This window comes from Gobio gobio (assembly GCF_949357685.1).
Source record: "Gobio gobio genome assembly, chromosome: 15".
Taxonomy (NCBI): domain Eukaryota; kingdom Metazoa; phylum Chordata; class Actinopteri; order Cypriniformes; family Gobionidae; genus Gobio; species Gobio gobio.
Window position 1 is genome coordinate 34,812,402 of NC_137108.1, and position 21,632 is coordinate 34,834,033.

Consider the following 21,632-nt stretch of genomic DNA (forward strand, 5'->3'; position numbering starts at 1 on the left):
ATCGAAAAGTCAAAAAGAAGTGATCGCACAGGCCCTAAATGAACAGCGGGTAACTTTTAATTCAGGCCAGAATTCATTTGTATTTAACCAGCTTCCTGCCTCTCAGAGTGGCTGAAGTATGAAGGCCTTTGGGTTCATGTTGGTGGACTGTCTTCAGGAGGTCTGGATCTGCATCAAACAGGTCACGTCGATTCTGCCAATAGTTGCCAGGGGATACCAGCAGGCAGCCGTGTTCTGGAAGGACCGCCTGCATGCGCCGCAACCCTGGCAACAGGTCCGTCACCTGCAAGCACAGCGCCTCCAAACTTCTAAGCAGAACAGGGAAGAACGAGCTTCAGAAATGTGTAGTAATGAGGGCGAATTAAACTATTTTGAAATCTGTCCAAATTTGTTAATATGCATTAAGTCAGGGTGGAAAGCTTTGACCTGTCCGTGTAAACGTGGTTTCTGATCTCCTCCAGCAGACTGAAAACGCGCCCAAGGGGAGAGCGGAACACGTCCACAGGAACCAGACTGTTGTCCCATGGCGAGACCGCTGCCTTGACCAACACCTGCTGTATGTAGGCCACCGGAGGACCGCGATACTGCAAGAAGACTTGATCAATTTAATGTGTCCTTGCTGAATGAAAGTATTGATTAAAAGTATGGATCTCATTCTTTGTGACGTAACGTGATTTTCATCGTAATGTCCTTAAACTTTAACAGTAGTGTATATTGTTTTATATCAAACAAGCATTTCATCTTACCCAATCAGGGTGCTCCGACAGATCTCCCTGAGACTCATGGGATGGGACCAAGTAATCTCGTATTCCAGTGGTGAATTCGACAGGCCCTGTTCCTGGCAGAGGCAGCTTCAGCAGAGGGTAACTGTGAAAGAAAGCGTGATTATAGAATAACAAATAAATCTTTATTGCCAACAAGCTGCTTTCCTCAAAGACTGGCTTTCTCTTATGCCCAAGCGGCAACCTCCCCCAGTTTCTCCTGAAGCCAATACAAAAGTGACTTAAACTGCAATTCATCGACTGGCCGCTAGGGACAGGCTCCAAAAGAGAGCAGAATCGAATTCAGCCCCATGTAAAAATGCCCAACTTTACAGAAGAAAAAAACATGTTTACAGCCTGGTACAAATTGTGGTTTTGGTCTATACGGCTAATTTTGCCCTTCATGACAACTGTAAGGGTGGTGAATTTTTTTATAACTCATTCGTTTAAATTATATTAAACCTTAAAGTTCTGCACAATTAAGGGCGTGGCCACTTGAGTGACAGGTGGATTGCCGTTTGTCTGCTGTCTGTTAGTCATCACGTTACCTCAGCTCCAGCCCCGTCCCGCCCCTTTGCCCCTTTTCAGTTATCCGGGAGTGACGCGCTGCCAAGATGGCAACGGCCGACTTTACGCTTCAAAACTACTCTTCAAAACCCTATGGGTGACGTCAGGGATTTTTTTTATAGTCTATGCTTATGACACAGAGTCCATACAAGGTCCATACCACAAATCATGTTTGAATGAAAAGGGCAATAATTATGCATTTTTTACTGACAGTTTTAAAGCATTCACTCAGTAACACACAGGTGGAGCAGAAGTGAATGCAGAAAAAATGCCCCAGGAGGGAACATAGATCAATGTGATTAACTTGTCATCTGCAACATCCTCAGGCAACCAAGCTTTAAGAAGGCTATGGTTACAAAAAGTAGATAACTATCGCTGTCAGTTTAAATCTAGACTAAGAACATCTCTTTAACCTGGCATTCACATAACACATTATCAATTTCAATTATTCAAATCAGTTAAATGATTATTAGGCTACATAAATTAGGTCAACCGGAACTGGGAACACTTCCTATAACACCCAACGTACTTGTTACATCGTAAGAAGAATGATATCTATGCTAACATTAGTCTGTCTGTCTCATCCTTATCCCGAAGTTAGCATAGTCAACTAGCCTGACAAGCCAGACCCACATCAAGATGTTGGGTCTGTGAACTCACCATTGGCAGGGCTCAATCCGAGGGGCGGGATTAACGGTTGTCTTTCAAATTCCCTCTGCACGCAATAGGATAGCGCTACAACCAACCAGAGAAATGAAGAAGGTGAAGTGGAGCTAGTTGATAGATTAAACTTTCGCCGTATCCGGTCAGCAAAACTCCGAACACATCTTTATTTCTTACCAATGACTTCAGTGCCGTTCTTTGTTCTTTTCTCAAAGAAAAGCTTAAATCTAAGTTTTCCAGAGTCACAGCCAAAGCCAATTCGAAAGGCCGCTTCTTTGTTTACAAGTAGCACGCGGAACTGCCACAACTCTGCCGTCATTATTTTAAGCCCGCCCACCGACCAGAGTTTGTTTTTTCCAGTTCGCACGCCAACGGAGAGTTGCTAGACTACCCTGGCTGCAAATTAGATTTGCTGCCGCTAGGGTGCGCCTAGATTTCTAGGCTAGTAGTCAACCGGATCTGGGCCGTATCCAGAACAGATGGTGGACCTGCACCTAGACATGACCAAAACGTAGCCCTGAATGCCTGCAGAGACTGTGTCTACTAGACAATCCCTTGTGAAGGCATCGTCGACATGAAAGCCATTGGCACAGGTCCTCAGCAGAGACCACAAGGCTCCATACCGGTGTGATGAATCGATCTTCAAGCAAAAGGAACTGGATGAATATTTGAATGCTACCGATCCCTATCTATATTCTGACTTGTGATGCAGCCTGAATCATAATGATTCCCCCCGACTGAGCCTGGTTTCTCCCAAGGTCTTTTTCTCCATTCTGTCACCTGATGGAGTTTGGGTTCCTTGCCACTGTTGCCTCTGGCTTGCTTGGTTGGGGACAGTTAATATTCAACAATATTATTATTCGGAATGTACTGAGCTGGACGCTGACATCATTTTTTTGCAGAACTGTTTGATAGATTAAATGAACTCATTTAAAATACCCCTATTATGCTATTCTAAAGTCTCCTAATTTTGTTTTGGAGGTCTCCTCCTCATTTTCTCATAATATAGACTGTACATCACCACATTTTTCAATGATTCTCAAACGTCTTGACAGATGAATCAGTCTCTCTAAATTCATCTTTTCCATGAGCCTACTCTGCTCCGATTGGTCAGATGGCCCAGTCTGTTGTGATGGCCTACTGCGTACAGCATGTGTGGGAAGCTAAACGCCCGTTACCATAACTGTACTTCAGCTTCACCCGGAGGCTTCCTAAACTCAGCGATTGTACACTGTAAAGACAGTAATGATGATGTCAATTTGACAATATCAATCCGAGTGTGAGACGGATGATGAAACATTGGAAGAACTGGTTATTCAACCCAAGCCTCCAAAGCAAGGACGACTTGAGCAGGACGTCTCTCAGTAATACACTACTAATTTTGAGGTACATTATGAGATGTTCCAACTGTAACAAACCAATGTGTAAACTTCTAATTTATTGTGGTGCACATGTAGGGACTATATCAATAACGGTGCATCCGTTAGCCGAGCACTAAACGTGAATGACTGATGTAACAAACGTTTGTAAAACAAATCTTGCTCCATCCTTTATCTTTACTTAAAGTAGTAACGACAGACAATCTGCATTAAAACAGTTCGATTCTTTCTTTTAGGAGACAATAACTTAATTTATCGTGCACTTTCGACTTTACAACTTTGCAGAACGTTTACATTCACAAACAGCTAGGCTATATTACACACTGCATGAAAGGGAATATTCGAAAAACCATAATAGGGGCACTTTTATAATTGATGACCTTTACAACGGAACTGAATCAACACTGAACTGATTTCAGCTGAACAACAGTCGAAATGATAATTTTCCTGTTATCACTGTAAAGCTTCTTTGAAACAATCTGTATTGTATAAAGCACTATATAAATAAAGGTGACTTGACTACACTTTCTAGGAAAAAGTGATTGCACAAGACGGCACACAATACTTTCAGCACTGCAGTACAAACACTGAGGGACTGATAAACCCTCCAGATGGACAATATGACCAGCCCCTACTTCTCACAAAAGAAACATCTGTCATTCCCCTTCAATAGGCCTTGAAATGACCTGAATTTCCCCCACCCATAACAGCAGTGTTGTAAAGAGAAGAGCACACGCTGATGGGATTAAGTTTTAAAACACATGACATCAGGGAAACAGAAGGGTTTTGTGCAAACTACATTATACCTCAACCTCTTTCCATGGCTTTGAAAATGATTTAATAAGCCTGTTTTATTGAAGTCCTGTTTTCTCAAATCAAACTAATATTCCTTTCGGGTGAGCTGTGGCCTTGTGATTGCACCAGGGTAGATGGGTTCATTATATTTGCATCCACATCAATGGAGAATAACGTTCGGTTTATTATGAACGCACACTGCAGTTATGTCGCCTGCTGATTTAAATGCTCAAGCTATTTAAAGTTGATTGGCTGCCACTGTTTTTATCGTTCATCAGCTGGAAAAAAATATTTTTGAAAGCAATTTCAATTATATAATTTCTCTGGCATTACTGTTAACTATATTTTCGCAGAATTAGAACTATCATTAAAGTCGGCATGAAATGAAAATTCACAATATTTAATTTCACTTCTCCAATCATTAAAGGGACAGTAAAGTTGCGCAAAAAGCGTACCTCGCATCAGATGTAGCGTAAGCATTTTGAACTGCGAGAGGCGTTACACTTTCTTCATAAGTTGAATACGGAAGGCGATCAGAGTGATGGGAGCTAGATATTTTACTTTATAAAGTTTTAAATTTGGAGATTTTTCTTACAAAACCCCATCGATTCGCTTCAGAAGGCCTTTATTAACCCCCTGAAGCCGTGTGGATTACTTTTATAATGGATGGCCTGCCATTCACTGCCATTATAATGATGGTTTAGCCAGGAATTTAAAAAATATATCAAACTCTGATTGTATTTGTCTGAAAGAAGAATGTCAAATACACCTAGGATGGCTTGAGGGTGAGTAAATCATGGGATAATTAAAATTTTTGGTTGAACTAGGCCTATCCCTTTAAGTCCAGTTAGACCCCACCCCTGCACGATAACATTCATTCTTAAGTACAACGCCCATATCCCAAAATCAGGCCTGAACTTCAATAATCTATAAGCCTTGGCTGTATGTCACAAAAGGGGAAAAAATCTGTTGCTGAGTGACTAATGGGTTTTTACAATGAAACTAGTGTAAAAGAAGTGTGCAAAAATGTACTGCATATACAGCCAATAAACGTAGCAACTGTTCAAAGTGAAAACCAAAGTCTTTTACAGTAAACTTTAAGATTTACAACTACTGTTGAAAACAAAAACAATTTCTGCTCTGACAGAAAACATCTTGCTTATAATCACTGCAAATAACACTTGTTATTGTAAGGACAAATTAATAAAACCTCTGATTGAAGACATACAACTTTCACATTCTGCTTTTAAACCCTCTGAAACGCTTAACCTCTTAGAATACAATCATTGTAAGTGCATTACTGTACACACAAACTGAAGGACAAATCAATATAATTTTGTGTCATAATCAGTAATCAGCAGTGCTCAATTTGTGTTTACTTCAGAATATCCCTTTAATATTTGTCTTGAGGCTGAGTAGAGCTATTCTGCGTAACTGCCCAGCACCTTCTCTTCTCCAGCTCAGAAAGAACTCGGGCGTCTGTAGTGACAAGTAGCTGCCATTTTCACAAAGCTTACTTCTGTTCCTCCAGGCAGCTGGAGACACTGGGCAGTTCTCTGAGAGAAATGTTCACACACTCACTCTTTTCCACATGGATTTTGTCCTTTATCCGAAGCGTCAGAGATTTAATTCACATTTTGCTGACAGACGCAAAAAAAAGAAGGCATGAGAAAAACGCTTTCTCCTGCTCAGTGCACCACTTTTGTGTTTGTGCTACACACAGTCCTCTTGGCACGATCTTGCTTTCGAATCAAACTGTGCAGAACAACCGACCACAAGGCAGCTTCATTCGTTTGTTGCCCTCTCTCACCCTTTCACACCCAAAAACATCCCACCCACAGATTTGTTCAGATAAGCTGCTTTTTCCATAAAGTACTTCAACATTGACAAAGGCCTTCAGAGCTGTGGCCTAGCGGTCACTTTGTCCATGATTAGTTCAAATCTCACTCACAATACTTCATAATCCCTTTACTTCCCGGTCTTATCAAAATCATGATGGCAGACTCACCAGCAGGTCAGGATGCTGGCAGAGGTGAAGAGAATGATGGGAACTGGGTAGGAGGCGCATAGCAGGCCGTGCCGGTAGAAGGCGGCCGAGATGTTCTGCCGAAGCCGCTCTCTCACCGTCATCCTGGGGGGAGGGGTCAGCTGATGGCCATCGAGTCTGCGTGGGCGGCCAGGGCGAGGGCACCGGCGGGCATCCAGGGATCTGCAGAAATACAGCATGCAACTAAATGTGGATCTCATTCTTTGTGATGTAAAGTGATTTTTGTAGGACAAAAATGGATGTGCTTTCATCTTACTGATAAAAACCAAATGCTTTTTAGAGCCGTTGATGCATATTAAAAGCATTATCTATCTTTTTGTTCTGACGCTTCCAAGCTTTATAATGGCAGTGACAGGGGTCCATTGTGTTTGAAGCTCAAAAAAGTGCATCCATCCATCATAAACTTACTCTCCAGGGGGTTAATAAAGAACCTTCTGAAGCGAATTGATGCGCGTGTAAGAAAAATATCCAGATTTAAAACTTTCTAAAGTAAAATATCTAGCTTCTGCCAGACCGCCTTACATATTCAACTCACGAAATAAGCGTAACTGGTGTGGCGATGATGTCGGACATAACATAAGCGCTTTGAACTGCGAGAGGCGTTACACTTTCTGCATAAATTGAATACGGAAGGCGGTCTGGCGGAAGCTAGACTTTATAAAGTTTTAAATATGGATATTTTTCTTACAAAACTCTATCAAACCCCCGTGTGGACTATGTTTATGATGGATGGAGGGATGGATGCACTTTTTTGAACTTCAAACTCAATGGACCACGTCACTGCCATTATAACGCTTGGAAGGTCAAGATATGTATTAAATATAACTCTGTGTTCATCAGAAAGAAGAAAGTCATACACCTAGGATGGCTTGAGTAAATCATGGGGTAATTTCCATTTTAAAGTGAACAAATCCTTTAATGACACTCAATGCATTAACTAATATTAACTAATTGAACCTTATTGTAATGTGTTACCGACCAAACTAACCTCCTTAAACACATCTCTGCTAACAGCTAACTAGCAGGCCATTCTTTAGAAAATCTATCTGTTCAAAATGACCCTTTGCCCACAGAGGTGGATTCTGGACTTTTAAACTCTGAAACCAGAGGTTTCAAGGGTTATACTGGCGGTCTATGGTTTACAAAGAGCTCTTTTTTGTCAACGGGTGCCCCTGTGACTACACCACAGAGCAGAAACATTCCTCCCTGGAATTTACCTCGTGAGTGGATACCGTTCATACATTTCTGTAAATATTACATAAACAAGATGACACATACAGCCTCACACAGAGATGCTACACATATACTACTCAAGTGTATGGGCCTTGATGACATTATGCAAGAGATTTCATAAAAAAACGACTGAGAAAGAGAACCGTTGATATTAATGCAATGTTCTCTTTTCAAAAGATCCAAGCGCCTCTTTTCTGTCAAACCCGCAGATATTACAACAGACAAGTTGAACTTAGTTGAGGAAATTTCACCAAAAAGATCAGGCTTCTTTGAAACTGAACTATCTCTAATGAGCAGCTTAATGGTGTGTTATAATGGAATGAGGCTATATAATATAATTAATATAATATAATATAATATAATATAATATAATATAATATAATATAATATAATATAATATAATATAATATAATATAATATAATATAATATAATATAATATAATATAATATAATATAATAAACTGGCAGGATTGTTATATACAATAGTGCCAAATAATCAATACGCACAACAAAAGCAGGGACAGAAAAAGAATTAAAGAGATTGATGGAATATAATGAATGATTAAGGTGTCACTAATGGTAATAAAAATAATAACAATAATAATATCCCATAAAATAAAAAAGCTGAAGCAGATCACTGTGGTCAAAAATTGAAAACAACGTAAATGTTTTTTCCCCAGAAACTTTTACAAGATTTTAGAAGGACAATCAAACACATTTGAAAGATATGAAAATTAGTAAATGTAGACAGAATATGCGATTTATGGTTGAGGTTAAGTTTAAGGGCCCTATTTTAACGCTCTAAGCGCCTGGTCTAAAGCGCACGGTGCAAGCGCACTTAGGGCGTGTCTGAATCCACTTTTGCTATAGTTTAACGACGGGAAAAATGGTCGGCGTGCCAGGCACATGGTCTAAAAGGGTTGTCCCTATTCTCTTAATGAGTCATGGGTGTGTTTGGGCGTAACGTGCAATAAACCAATCAGAGCCTCATCTCCCATTCCCTTTAAAAGCCAGTTGCGCTTGCACCATGGCGGATTGCTATTTACATGGTGGAATTTGCAAGCGAAAAGACTGAACACTTCTCCAGAGATAAATCATTTTATTTTTTATATTTAAAAATGTTTGTGTGCTGCTGCACTTCCCTGTGTGTGTGTAATAAGCATATTACTAACACGCTCTTTAAATAACAAAAAAATACTGCGCCAATGGCTCAGTCTATTTCAGTTGCCTCAAAATGCGCCAACAATGCGCCTGAACACACCTCGTTTTTAGACCAGCATGCCCATAGGTACACAAATGGGCGCAGATGCATTTACTATTTAAACGTGGCGCTGGACATGAAAATGACAACATCGTCTGGATGAAACTAGCAAAAATCACTTGCGTCGCGCCTGGCGCCGCAATGCGCCAGATGTATGATAGGGCCCTAAAAGTCTCTTTTCCATTCCAGCATATAGGGTTGAGTCTCAATCTGACACAGAGTATCTCTCTTTCTCTCTAATGCATTCACACATTCCCTCTTTCTGTCTATAGCCGAATCTGACGACTTTCAAAAGAACCAGAGACACCATTTAAAGACTGAACATCCTGGCAAACCCAAATGCTACCGCATGAGGGATTCTTGAGGGATTGTGCTGCGCGGGCGGACAAACACGTGGGGCTGACAGACTGACCGGTTTGTGCAAAGCAACCCTGTTTGACAGTTTAATGACACAAGAACCTGGTAACTCTATCAAGCATGCTGGGCTACAACTTTTTGCTGCTTCAGACAGGACCTTCAAACAAATTACAACCAGTTCCATTATTCCATTGTAACAGCACGTGCCAATCACATAGGGCACTTAAAATATTCTGCTACATATTGTTTTCCAAAACTAAGGCATTTAAAGTCTAGAAACTGGACAAAAAAGGAACACATTAAGTCCATCTCCTGCATAAAAAAGACTTTGCCTTTAAAACATTAGGTTGTCAAAATTTTACAGTCTCAACTGGATTTGTCAGCAACACTCAAAATGTTCCACTGTAAATCTATTGCAAAAACCCTTTAGCCTATTTCTCTAGATCTATATGATACAGATTCTTTTTGTTTCTGATAACCAATTTTTAATTACCGATTATCTCAATGTCCATCTCTAGTTTTTAAGCAGCATAAAACAGAACTAAAGATACTTAAAGGTATAGCTTATTCTATATGTGAAAAAAGACTAAATTAAAAATGTTCATTATATAAAGCGATTGTGTCTCTTCAGAAAATTTTGACTAAACCGCTCAATTCATATGGATTAGTTTTATGATCTCTTTATGAACTTTTTGAAGTCAAAGTGGTAGTTGCATAGGCTGTCAATGGAGGGACAAAAATCTCTCAGATTTCATCAAAATTATCTTAATTTGTGTTTCGAAGATAAACGAAAGTCTTACAGGTTTGGAATAACATGAGAGTGAGTGAATAATTGTAATTTTTGGGTGAACTAACCCTTTAAGAAAAAATGAACGGCTTAACCAGCGATTCCTGTGACTGTCATATTTTTGCAAATCTTTGCTGGTCAAAACACATCCTGAAGAAACATCAAGCCCAATTGTTTATTATTTATAACCAAAACATAATAATGATATAAAGAAACTATTTCCATCTCACAGATAATTAAAGTCGAAATGATACACAACAGTATAAACAATAACAATCAAATTGAATTTGCATCAAATCCATTTGCACGAACACAAGAAAAACTGCACATAATTCAGACAGGTTTGCAGTTTAACAAATCAACATACTTAAAGCAAGAAAGCAATACTGTGGTACTACAATGGCACAGTGATGTACGAGACGGTAATACCATGGTACTTTGATACATAGCATGCTACTAAATGGTCTACATTGCTTAAATGTTACTTCACAGAATACCACAGTGCTTTTATGGTACAGCACAAGCTACGTAAGTTACTGCACTGTAATAATACAACGTGCGGTGCTCAGGCTGATGTAATTCCCACGTTTCTTCTGCCGTTATTGTCAATCAATTAAACTGTGCATTAGCTGAGCTGAGATCAGTCTAACATAGCTAAAGATATCAGTCGCTGAACAACACATGACTACAGTGCTGCATCAACTGCGTCAATGCCCTTTAAAATCCCTCAGATAATATTTATTATCTTGGTCTTGTGCGAGATGAACCTGATACACGTTTCCATGGTATTAACTTTAGCCGAACGGCTAACGCTTTAGCATTAGCAACAGTTCATGTTTTAAAGCACCTGGCTTCCAGTTCTATAGTATTGATTAGTTTGACGTACATATACATTGCATAGAATAATTCAGCTTACACATTTCATCCCCTCAATGTGGCGACAAGCTTTACACATTTATCTAGGAAGCGCTTTGACAGCATGTTACTGGACGAGCTAACAGTAATAGTGAACACTTCAACACTAAGGGCCTGCCATGTTTCTAAAATGCTCTAATTTAGCAACATGAGCACACAAACCAAAAACAGTGTTCGAATCATCGCTTACCCTAATAACAGGTTCTACCCTTCCTCTCTGATGGCTTGTTTTAACGGCGAATCGCTCCTATTCAGTTCCTGCAGGCAGGTGGCTGTACGTCTCTAATGTTCTGCCTGCATCATGTCAGCTACTGTAAGCCACCACTATCCAACATGACCCCTCAACTTCAACCTCCAGCAGAGCAAAACTAAAAACGCGTCAATCTACGACCTCTATTGGTCATAACGGGAAATGCCAAATCTCTAAAACGCATAAAATGCGGACTCTACTGGCCACAAGAAGGTACGAAGTGGCGTGTAGACAAAAAAAATGCTTCTTAAATCGAATTATGTAGTTCGCAAAAAGTTAGCATTGTATGAACACATTGTATTATATGTAAGGGTTATAATAATGTATCAGTTGTGATTGTTTCCTGACAGGTACATTTAAAACACAGTCCTTTACAAGCACGAGGCGTCCTTGATGGCTACAGCTCAATGTATTTTAAGGACAAGATAGTATGATTTTATTGCAGAAACTATTTAGGATACTGAATCTTTAAAAAATGAATTTAGTACCTGTCTACGCCACAGTCCCTGGTGGTCTAGTGGTTAGGATTCGGCGCTCTCACCGCCGCGGCCCGGGTTCGATTCCCGGTCAGGGAACGTACGTTTTATTTTTTTTACTCGGAGATACATTTATGCATACAATATTTTCAATAAACCTTGGTTTGATTTCCAACGTTTATGAAAATATTGGACATTTTGTTGGACAATGGAGAACCTTCCAGTCCAAAAGGTTGAGTTAAAACAAATTTTAACTGTAACTTAAAAATATTAAAACACCATCAACAAGTGGCAACTGAACAGTAGTTTTAAGAAACAGACAGGTTATATTTTATGAAAAATCAATTTATTACAAAATAAACACATCTTTGTTTTCGTTTTGTAGGTTTTTGTGATGCATACTGAATAATATGATTGATGATAACTGATCAACTGGTTACGGAGGTTAGTGTATACAACAGATCAAACTTAACTCGTCCTATCAGAGAACCTAATCTACAACACAGACCTGCAGGTATGAGTTACATGTAAGATATGGATTTAAGTTATTTTTGATCCTTATGACTAGTATTAAAATATAGGAAATAAAACTGCACATACAAAGCATATTTACAAAAACTTGTATGGAAACAAAACTGAAAAAAAAGGTTTAAAAAAAAGTTCAATGCTTTTTGCTCTTTACAAATTAGTATTAAAATCCCAAATTCTTCTGTTAAGCACAACACTGAAATAGAAGCTGACACTGTCAAATTGCATGTTGAAATATAATAATAGACCAAAATATGAATTTCTAAAAAGTTTAAATTTTGAAAATCAGCATTCAGTACCTCAAAAATTAAACCCAATGCTAATAACAGGCGAGACCAAATACTTTCTAAATATTGCATACAATATCTTGGCAACGGTAATGTCTTGTCAAAAGTAAAATAGTGATTATGACTATGTGCCATTACAAATTAAATGGGGGAGAAGAATTTAAGAAAAATTTGGTATATTATAAACAAAACAATTTACATAATTCGCTGTCAAATGTGAAAATTCAGACTTTAGAAAATACTTTTTAAAATAAAATAAAAAAATCAGAATTTGCTGGAAAGTTGAGAAACCTTGTATAAAATAAAAACTGCACAACTGTCAACAGTGTAATGAAAATCGAGTCTTTTACACAATCTTCACCCTTGCAATCCTTTTAAATAAGGCCTTTTCTTCTTTTCACTTCATGATATCAACTGAAAAACAAGAAAATTACCCATTATAAAAGCTGCCTATTGACCAATCGATTATAAAATACTGAATTATCACTTTGGAGATACTTACGCGTTTAACTGTCTCCCGGATGAATTCCTTTCTGCTGGTCAGATCAAAGTCTGGATACTTGTCATAAACCTACAAACAAGAGGAAGTTCATAAACTATTATTTATGTTATATTATTATTTGGAAACTTGTCAGGTTGTCAGACTTTAGTGGAACATGTTCATAATCTATTGTCATGGGCGTCGTAAACCAAAAAAATGTGGGTGGGTCTTCCCCTAGAATTTGTTTTACTGGAGATGATGCATAAATTACAAGCATGTAGGGCTGCCACGGTGAATATCTCAATATGGCCATTTCATCAGCAAGGGGCTGTCTTTATGAGGGAGTCATCATTAAACCGTTTATAAAAAAAGACAACCTATACAGCACACGGAGGAGTAACTGCTGGAACGTGAGCAAAACCAAGAGATGTGTTTGTATTTAATTCAGATAAAGTACATCACACATACAGATCTACATTTTGAGGTAATCATTCATCATAGTAACACCGCTTGTTTTGTTAAGTTAGAAGCTATAAATATGATTAAAGTGTGAGATTTAAATTACTCAAATCATGAAAATCAATGAAAGCACGCAGCTCTGAAAGCAGTGCTGCGCATCACGCACACACTAAAGGTACAGCTTGTTCTGCAATTTGTTGCGCTTTGCTTTGAGAAAATTCTAAATGGTGCACATTTCTGAGATATCATGTACATAAAGTCCCATTAAACATTTCACATACACATCACAATGACGGTGATGCATGTGCAAACTGCGTTCATGCTGGTCGCTTCTTGTGTTTCGCAGCTCGTATATCTTCAGCAAGCTGACGCAAATTAAACTTAAAATGTTCAGCGTCGCATCCTGAAGCTCAACACACAGTCTTCATTTAATGATTTATCACTCATCCACCCACAATTTTTGGAACGTCTGCGGATATAGTTTTCTGCAACATGACTGTAGTTAAATGGACTAAATGAAGCTTCGAGGCAAATAAATTGCCTCAATGATTTTTTGTATTCGAGTTACTCGAGGAATCGCTTCAGCCCTAGTTAAAACTGATTTAACTTTGAGCGCCACTTTGCAAGGCTCAATCGACGATCAACGCATCACCTGGGTAAAAGATGAAGCTGATGTTTCCCTTTATAGAGATCAATGGCATTCAATGCACTGAACAGCTCTGACGTCAGTGATGGGAAATCCCCAAAAACTTAGAAAAGAACGTCAAGAATGTCACAAAAAAGTCTTGTATCGCAGCATGCAGCTCGCTTGTAATGCAGATGTGCTGATGTGAAGTCATTTGCGCATCATAATAAGAGAGAGCAGGCCCCGAATAAACATTCTATTATACAAATACTTGTGAAACAAATTTCCATGACTTTTCCAAAACGTTCTGGGTTTATATATTTTTCCAAATCTTTTCCACGCCTGGATATGGCCATTTTACCTGGACTTTTCCAGGTTTTCCATGACCGTACATACCCTGCCCTCAAAATTAGCCATTTTGTCCCCGATAAATGCTGTAACATAACATACTTGTCGGGTAATTTGCTTCATTGTAACTTCTTCCAAGTTCGCATCTTTCAGAAGATCCTGGATCGCCTCCTTCAACTGGTCATCAGTTGGTGATTTTTTAAGCATCTTGATCAATGGCTGATCATCATCAGAGCTGTCACTTTCATCTGGATGTTAAAATACAGCATGTCAAACTCAGCGCTTTGCATAACAAAGTGTATAACTGCAGTTTTGATATGATGCTAAATTATTCCATGTAATGTTATGTTAGACAAAAATTATTTGCTGCATTATTACCCTTGCTCTTGCTTGCCATCTTTTTCTTTCGGTTGCTGCTGCTGTCAGCTTTCTTGGTTTTAGGGACAGGTTTTGCTGGTGCTTTTCTCTTTGCCACAGGCTTCTTTTTTGTCTAGGAAAATTGTGAGTTAAATTGTCAGGTTTAATGCAATTTCATATAAGCATGTAGCTCCGAGAAAGAAAACCAGTTGGAAAAACTTCACACATTTCTGAAGCATCAGCAGATCTGTAAATCTAAAGAGCTACAAATGAACTTGTTCTTATCTCGTGTCAAATGTAAGTTTGCTTTTTCTTTCAGAGGCAGTATATAAAATATATAATAGCTATAAACATATAGCAATTTTCACTGTTATCAAATTAAGTTTCAAATTAACCAACTATGAATCAGTATTTTGCTGATACAGGCCTGACTTAAACAGCATACCAAAACTACAAGCTCAAATAAGCTTGAATTTATTTAAATTGTGTTACAAAATTTCAGAATTCAAAAATATTAGTAGCAAGTGTTTGTGTCCAACCTTTTTTACATTCTTGTCTTCATTAACACCTTGGTCACTGTCCTCGGATTCAGTCTGATCTGACTTTTTGTCAGATTTCTTTGTGGACTTCATCGTGGAAGATTTCTTCTGAGGAGGAGATTTCTGTTGATTTGCAGACAAAACAAGCAATGTAAGCACAGTAAGATTGTCTATAGATTGTCTGAACTAGAATATCATAAATGTGGAGAATTTGTGTTAAAAATCTTGTCATGTGTGTTAAGAGGTCTACACAGAGGACCCGGGTTTGGGTCTATTTTAAATGTTTAGATGGGTCTGGGTCGGGTCCCGGGTCTGTTTAACATTGTGTGCAATACCCGTCAAAAGTCGATCCAACACCTGGCCGCGATGAGAGTCAATCAGCGCTGTGCGTGTGTTTTGTAACTTGCAACTTGTAAAATTAGGAAGGGAAAATTGTGGAAATAAACTGGAATAATGAGTGGATTAAGCATGCTTTTTCAATCGGCAAGAATAACATGGATGGATGGAACTTTCTTGGCAAGGAGGATTGTATGCATCACAGTCAGGTACAAGGGAGAATGCTGCTAACTGGAGGCAAGACAAAAAGTTTTATATTCGCAATTTGTTTATTGACTTGTTAATAGCTATTTGCTGTGGAATGTGCCATTTGGCATTTTTTTAATAATATACGGGTCCGCGTTGGTTAGTACATTTATGCCATTTCTCGGTTCTGCACTGACTTAAAAAAATTTGGACCTGTGAAGAAATCTAATGTGCCTCACATTTCCAGTGTGAACTAAAACTCAGGTGTTCTTATGGTGTCAAATGTAATTTTGCATTTTCTTTCAGAGGCAGTTAAAAACCATTCAGAAAGATATAGCAGGTTTCATTATCAAATTAAGCTTCAAATGACCAAATTGTTATTCAGCATTTTTCTGATACAAGCCCAACTTAAACCGCATACTAAAACTACACGCTCAAATAAGCTTGAATTTATTTACATTTTAGATTAAAAAAATATTAGTAGTTTGTGTCTGTCCAACCTTTTTTACATTCTTGTCTTCATGAATATCTTGGTCACTGTCATCTGATGCAGTCTGATCTGACTTTTTGTCAGATTTCTTTGTTGACTTCATGGTGGAAGATTTCTTCTTCTGAAGAGATTTCTGTAGATTTGCAGACAAAACACAAGCAATGTAAGCACAGTAAGATTGTCTGAACTGTAAAACCATAAATGTGGAGAATTTATGTTAAAATCTTTGTTATAAGTGTCACATTTCCAGTGTCAACTAAACTCATAAATGTTCTTATGGTGTCAAATGTAATTTAGCTTTTTCTTTCAGAGGCGGTTCAAAACTCTTTGGAAAGATATAGCAGTTTTCATGGTTATCAAATTAAGCTTCAAATGACCTAATTGTCAGTCAGCATTTTTGCTAGCATAGGCCTGATTTAAACAGCATATGAAAACTACAAGCTCAAATGAGAAGGGATGCACCAGTCAACCGGCTATTAATCAGAACCAATTTTTAGTTTTATTTTGGCCGATTTCTATTACGAACTTGCACACAAACTGCATTGCAATAATTCACCAAAATGTAATTTGTGTGAAAATATTGCAAAGTCTGAAAACAGAACATTATCACAGGCCAGATACAGGATAGGCTGAGGGATGCAAATAGCACAGAGATGCCAGCAGAGAAAATACTGTACCAGGCACCGCAAGCTCACGATGCTCGAAATATAAATATTGAATTGAGGGTTGGAGTTTATATGACGGCATCTCTGAAGGGAACTGACTGTCTACAGAAAAGTTTGGATGGTACTTTCTTTTCATCTTACCCCTGTATAATGTCTATTAAAGTTGTGTTTATAAGTGCAGCGCTGCTTTGTATAGTGGTAACCAAAAGAAAACGCTATTCGGTTGTTAAGTCTGACGTCACGCGGCAGCGCTTCTGGGTCCAAACGCTCTCTCATACCACAAGAAAAACAACAAACGGTGCTAATGTACACACACAATGTGGTGTAATACTAAAAAAAAAATTATCATAACCTTTATCTCCATACCAAAATTCCAGATGGCCAGACAGTGATTCATCTTTTATAAATCGTTAAAATATTAATGTCTGTGACGCTGTGAGCACAGAGACTGTTGTGTAGACTGTAAGTATTTAAAATATTTAACTTTTTAAAATGTTTGATGCTTAATATAAATAAATAGCGCTCATAAACAGCCGTCGATGGCATTCTCAAGTGAAACGAGTTGAGGCTTGGACCCAGAAACGGCATTCCTTACGTCACGACTTAACAAGCGGATATGTTGCTGTTCCATAAGCGCCACCTACTGTCAGAGAGAATTTGCATTTTCATTACAGTTTGTGCAGGTATGTTTTATGTTGCATAATTTCACAAAGCTAAAGTCAGACCATGCTCCTTTAGCTTTAAATCCTGAAATTATACAATTTAATTTAAATTAAAAAAAAATAACTGCTTGTTACATGTGTGTAGCATCTTTGTTTGGATTGTGATTCAAAAGTAGTGGTTGCCTCTAATCTTAAATGACTACAGATATTTTTGTTTAAGGCCAGTTTGTCCTGTAATAGAGCAAATACATTTGCTTACAAAAATGGCAACCATTATCATTTGCTTGTTAAACAATTGGCAATTGGAACCGCGGTGAAAAAAGTCATGACTGGTGCATTCCTGCAAATAAGCTTGAATTTATTTTACTAATGTTAAAAGATGTTTCAGAATGCGAAAATATTACTAGTAGTACTATTAAATATTTGTGTCCAACCTTTTTTACATTCTTGTCTTCATGAATGTCTTGGTCACTGTCCTCTGATTCAGTCTGATCTGACTTTCGGTCAGATTTCTTCATGGACTTCATGGTGGAAGATTTCTTCTGAGGAGGAGATTTCTGCAGATTTGCCGACAAAACACAAGCAATGTAAGCACAGTAAGATTGTCTGAACAAAATAAATGTGGAGAATTTGTGTTAAATTCTTTGTCACGTCATATTTCCACAGTGTCAACTAAAACACACAGAAGAGCAAAAGACATTTCACTCACTTCTTCCTCCTCACTGTCTTCTTTAGGAGTATCATCATCCTCATCGTCTTCCTCTTTATCAGAAGATTTATCTTCCCTGTCTTTATCTTTTTGACTTGCTGTCACAGACTTCTCAGTGCCCTTACTGTTCTCTTTACTCTCTACTTCATCATTGTCATCATCATCATCATCATCACTGCTGGAATCACTGACAATGGATCTGGACTTTCCACTTTCTACTTTTTTCTGTGGCTTCTTACTTTTGGATGAAGATTTTTCTCTTTTGGCATCTTTGGTCGTCTTCTTTTTCTTCTTCAGGACAGGCTGCAAAAAGAAATCGGCAAAAAGCTAAAGACAAACTCATCAGACATTTCACCAATAATCTCCAGCAGTACATTGGCTGTACAGTTGCATTTAATGTGTATTGTAATTGTTCAGAGAGAAAGATCTCACCTTTCCCGAGTTAGTTGGCTGTACAAGAAATTTCATGATCCTCTCCGAAAGAACAGTTTGCGTTCCAGACCTCTCCAGATCAAGAGTCTGACAGATGGTTTTGAGCAGTCCCTTTGGAAGCCTGTCATACAGACAAAAATTGAATTATTGAACTTCACATCAGATGGAATAAACTACTGATGTTTTTATTATGTGCATGCTCACGCTCACTTCACAAAACTGAAATATGAGCAATAACATCATTGTCCTAAAATATATATATTTTTTATCAGTACGTGCCAATGTCGCATATTTAATTGCTTCCACATATAATTATCAGCATTGGCCAGAATTAAAATTGTATTAAGTCTGTTTAAAAGATGAAGATGCTTCCTCTGTATCAGCTACATCCTTACTGTGAGTTATTTTAATAAAGAGGTGGGGACAAAAATCAGACATGGAAAAAAATGATGGATCTTGACTATGTTAAGCATGCATAATTTCTCTTTTCGTGCCTTGATTTACCACAGATGTGTAAATATATTGTGTTTTTAAAAAAGCTTCAAAGTAGTTAAAGAGACTTACTTTTTCACTTTCTCCATCTTTTTGCTGTAAAGGTCACTGTCCTCTCCAAAAGGAAATCCATTAAATAGCCGAAGATTTTTCCGCAGTGCTGATGCCTGTATGAACATTAAGCAGCATTATTAAGTTACACACAATCTGTAGCAACATGCTTTTGGCCATTTGTGTGTTAAGTGACTAAACCTTACAGTTCCCGGTCGATCATATACAATCTTATGCAGTGGTTTGAGCAGAGGGAGTTTAAGCTTTCCGATGGCATGATTAATCCGTGCAATGTCTCCCAGTTTGTCACCGCTTCCTGCGCTCTCAATCTTCAGCTTTTCCTTCCGTCTACCCATTAAATCAAGCCTCTGGATGATTTTTTTCTCCCGTTTTCCTTCAAGAATTTCAGGTTCGACTGAAAAGACAATTACAAAAGGACAATGATGGTAACTTTTGACTGGGTGATCTAAGCTTCGTTTAATTCATGATGAGCTGATGACAATTATATTAAAGCTCAAAATACAAAGTAACATTGCTTAACATTAATTTACATCATGAATAGAATTCCTTGAAAGAATAGGTTTGGCCTCAATTGTTGCTATTATTCAACTTACACAATTTGACTCTAGGTTTAGACTTGCTTTCGGGTTTAGGTTTTTCCACTTCATCATGCCCTGCATCATCAGATGGACTCCTCTTCCTTTTCTTCTTCCTCTTCTTCTCGTCGTCCTCCTCCTCTTCTTTTACGCAGTTTTCTTCCAGTAAAGTATGAGGAAGATCCTCTGTCTTGACAGCTTCAATTTCTTCACTCATGATTGGAATTTTTCAGTTGATTCCTAAATTAGATTTTAAAAAAAGACATGCCGCGGTATTGTAACCATCAAATTCAATAGAATACCACAGTAGACAAGTATTACTTGTATCATGTATATCCTCACACAACAGCTCTATTCGTCGCCGCTAATCACGTCAATAACAGTGCGCTGTTACTGCAGAACGAATTTGGCGCGTGTTTGTATCCCAATGGTGTAAGACACAGACACAAACCTTTTGGCATGCTAACAAGCCAAGAAATAACGATTATCTACGAAACATCAGGTACACTGGTGAAAACATAAAACATATAATCAAACGTAAGTGAAAATCAAACTTTTCCGTATACATAAGCTCGCGACTCAAAGCTTTTAGGCGGCGCGAGACTGATAGCACAGCAGACTAGCTTTTTTGTCCCGCCTACTTGCGCACAGAAACACAACATTTTATTTTGCAACACATCATGGCAAGTCCTGCATTCGTGCACGAAAAAACACAACTGAGAGAAAATAATACAGCTGATAATACCTCAATAAAACCCAAGCGCTAATACTTTAACATATGTACTCACTGTGTGCTGCTGCTGCTGCCAATTGGTGGTGATGATGTACGTGCGCAGTAAACATGGCGTTTGAAAAGAAAGGGCGGGCTATCACGTGACCACGCGGAAAAAATGATATAAAAAGGACAGGTCCCAAAAAATGAAGTTCTATCATTTACACACCCACGTTTTTCCAAATTAGTATGACTTTACATGACCTAACCTTTAATATTCCACTTATATTTGCAGGAATAAAGTGGTCAAAAACGTTTATATTCATTAACTGTCTGTTTGTTGTGTATATTTTAAAATGTTACAAAATTATTTTTGTGAAATGTATTGATTGTGTGATAGTACCGTCTTTCTTTAAAAACATGATATACAATTTTACGTTAGTGAATTGTAATCCATGTCTAGATGTCATATGGTATTTTTGTTTGTCTGCAATGGTATTCCTCTGTGGCATTCATATTTGTGACTTAGGGTGAATTCAGGGTGATTGGGACACTTTTATCCATTGAGATGACTTGGAAAAAGTGTCCCAATCACCCTGAATTCACCCCTAAATGTCCAAATATTTTTGGGGCCATTTGATAACTTAGCCTAGGCTATTTCATTTAGAGCCTCAGAAAAAAAAAGTTGAGATACAATGTCTGGGAATTTGAATTTAAATTACTCAACTTTTCTGATACCGGTGTTCCCATGCATGCACTGGGGCTTGAATAATTAATACGGTTGACTGTATTTACTCTATTTTATTAACGCTTTTGTTGTTGGGTTTAGTAAAGCATACTTTAAAAGTGTGGTTTAATTCAGTGTTGTTTGAGTGAAAAGTATTGTAAAGGAAACTTCAACTAACTTACACATAAAAATGACATTATGCGAAAATATTCTTTCAACAGACAGAAAAAATAAGTAATTTGTACAAAGACTAGTCTTGTTTGATCTACGTAATAAAAATATGCAGGAAAAAATTTAATCAAGCAGAACAAGTTGTTCAGTTGGTGGCAGCAATACTTTTACTAACAGCAGGGGGCAACATGGTAAAAGCTAATGTGAAACAGTGAAAATAGAATTTCCACAGTATTCACTACTAGGAGATATGTGCATGCATAATTTGTCACAATCACATTGCATGTT

The 21,632-nt window shown here is 38.0% G+C and overlaps 2 protein-coding genes across 3 annotated transcripts in view; both read right to left on the reverse strand.

Moving 5' to 3' along the window:
- The window catches only part of scap (SREBF chaperone), a 34,067-nt gene extending 22,985 nt beyond the window's left edge, over window positions 1–11,082 (reverse strand). The window contains exons 1-5 of one of the 2 annotated variants that reach the window (XM_079837351.1): window positions 10,956–11,082; window positions 6,174–6,374; window positions 747–867; window positions 427–584; window positions 100–305 (exon numbers count right to left, since the gene is read on the reverse strand). In XM_079837351.1, coding sequence (XP_079693477.1) covers window positions 100–305; window positions 427–584; window positions 747–867; window positions 6,174–6,295 — 607 coding nt within the window. In that variant the 5' untranslated portion in view covers window positions 6,296–6,374; window positions 10,956–11,082. Of the gene's footprint in view, window positions 1–99; window positions 309–426; window positions 585–746; window positions 868–6,173; window positions 6,375–10,955 lie in introns of both variants that reach the window. The other variant, XM_079837350.1, reaches the window with a different exon arrangement.
- A 527-nt stretch (window positions 11,083–11,609) lies between these two features.
- dek (DEK proto-oncogene) lies at window positions 11,610–20,600 on the reverse strand. The gene is made up of 13 exons (XM_079837845.1): window positions 20,523–20,600; window positions 19,753–19,974; window positions 19,345–19,553; window positions 19,160–19,254; window positions 18,596–18,716; window positions 18,164–18,466; window positions 17,889–18,011; window positions 16,138–16,260; window positions 15,116–15,238; window positions 14,598–14,709; window positions 14,322–14,467; window positions 12,809–12,877; window positions 11,610–12,720 (listed from the first exon to the last, which is right to left on the reverse strand). Exons 2-13 carry the CDS (start codon window positions 19,949–19,951, stop codon window positions 12,709–12,711), a joined length of 1,635 nt encoding a protein of 544 aa, XP_079693971.1. The 5' UTR covers window positions 19,952–19,974; window positions 20,523–20,600; the 3' UTR covers window positions 11,610–12,708.
- Window positions 20,601–21,632: the final 1,032 nt, after the last annotated feature.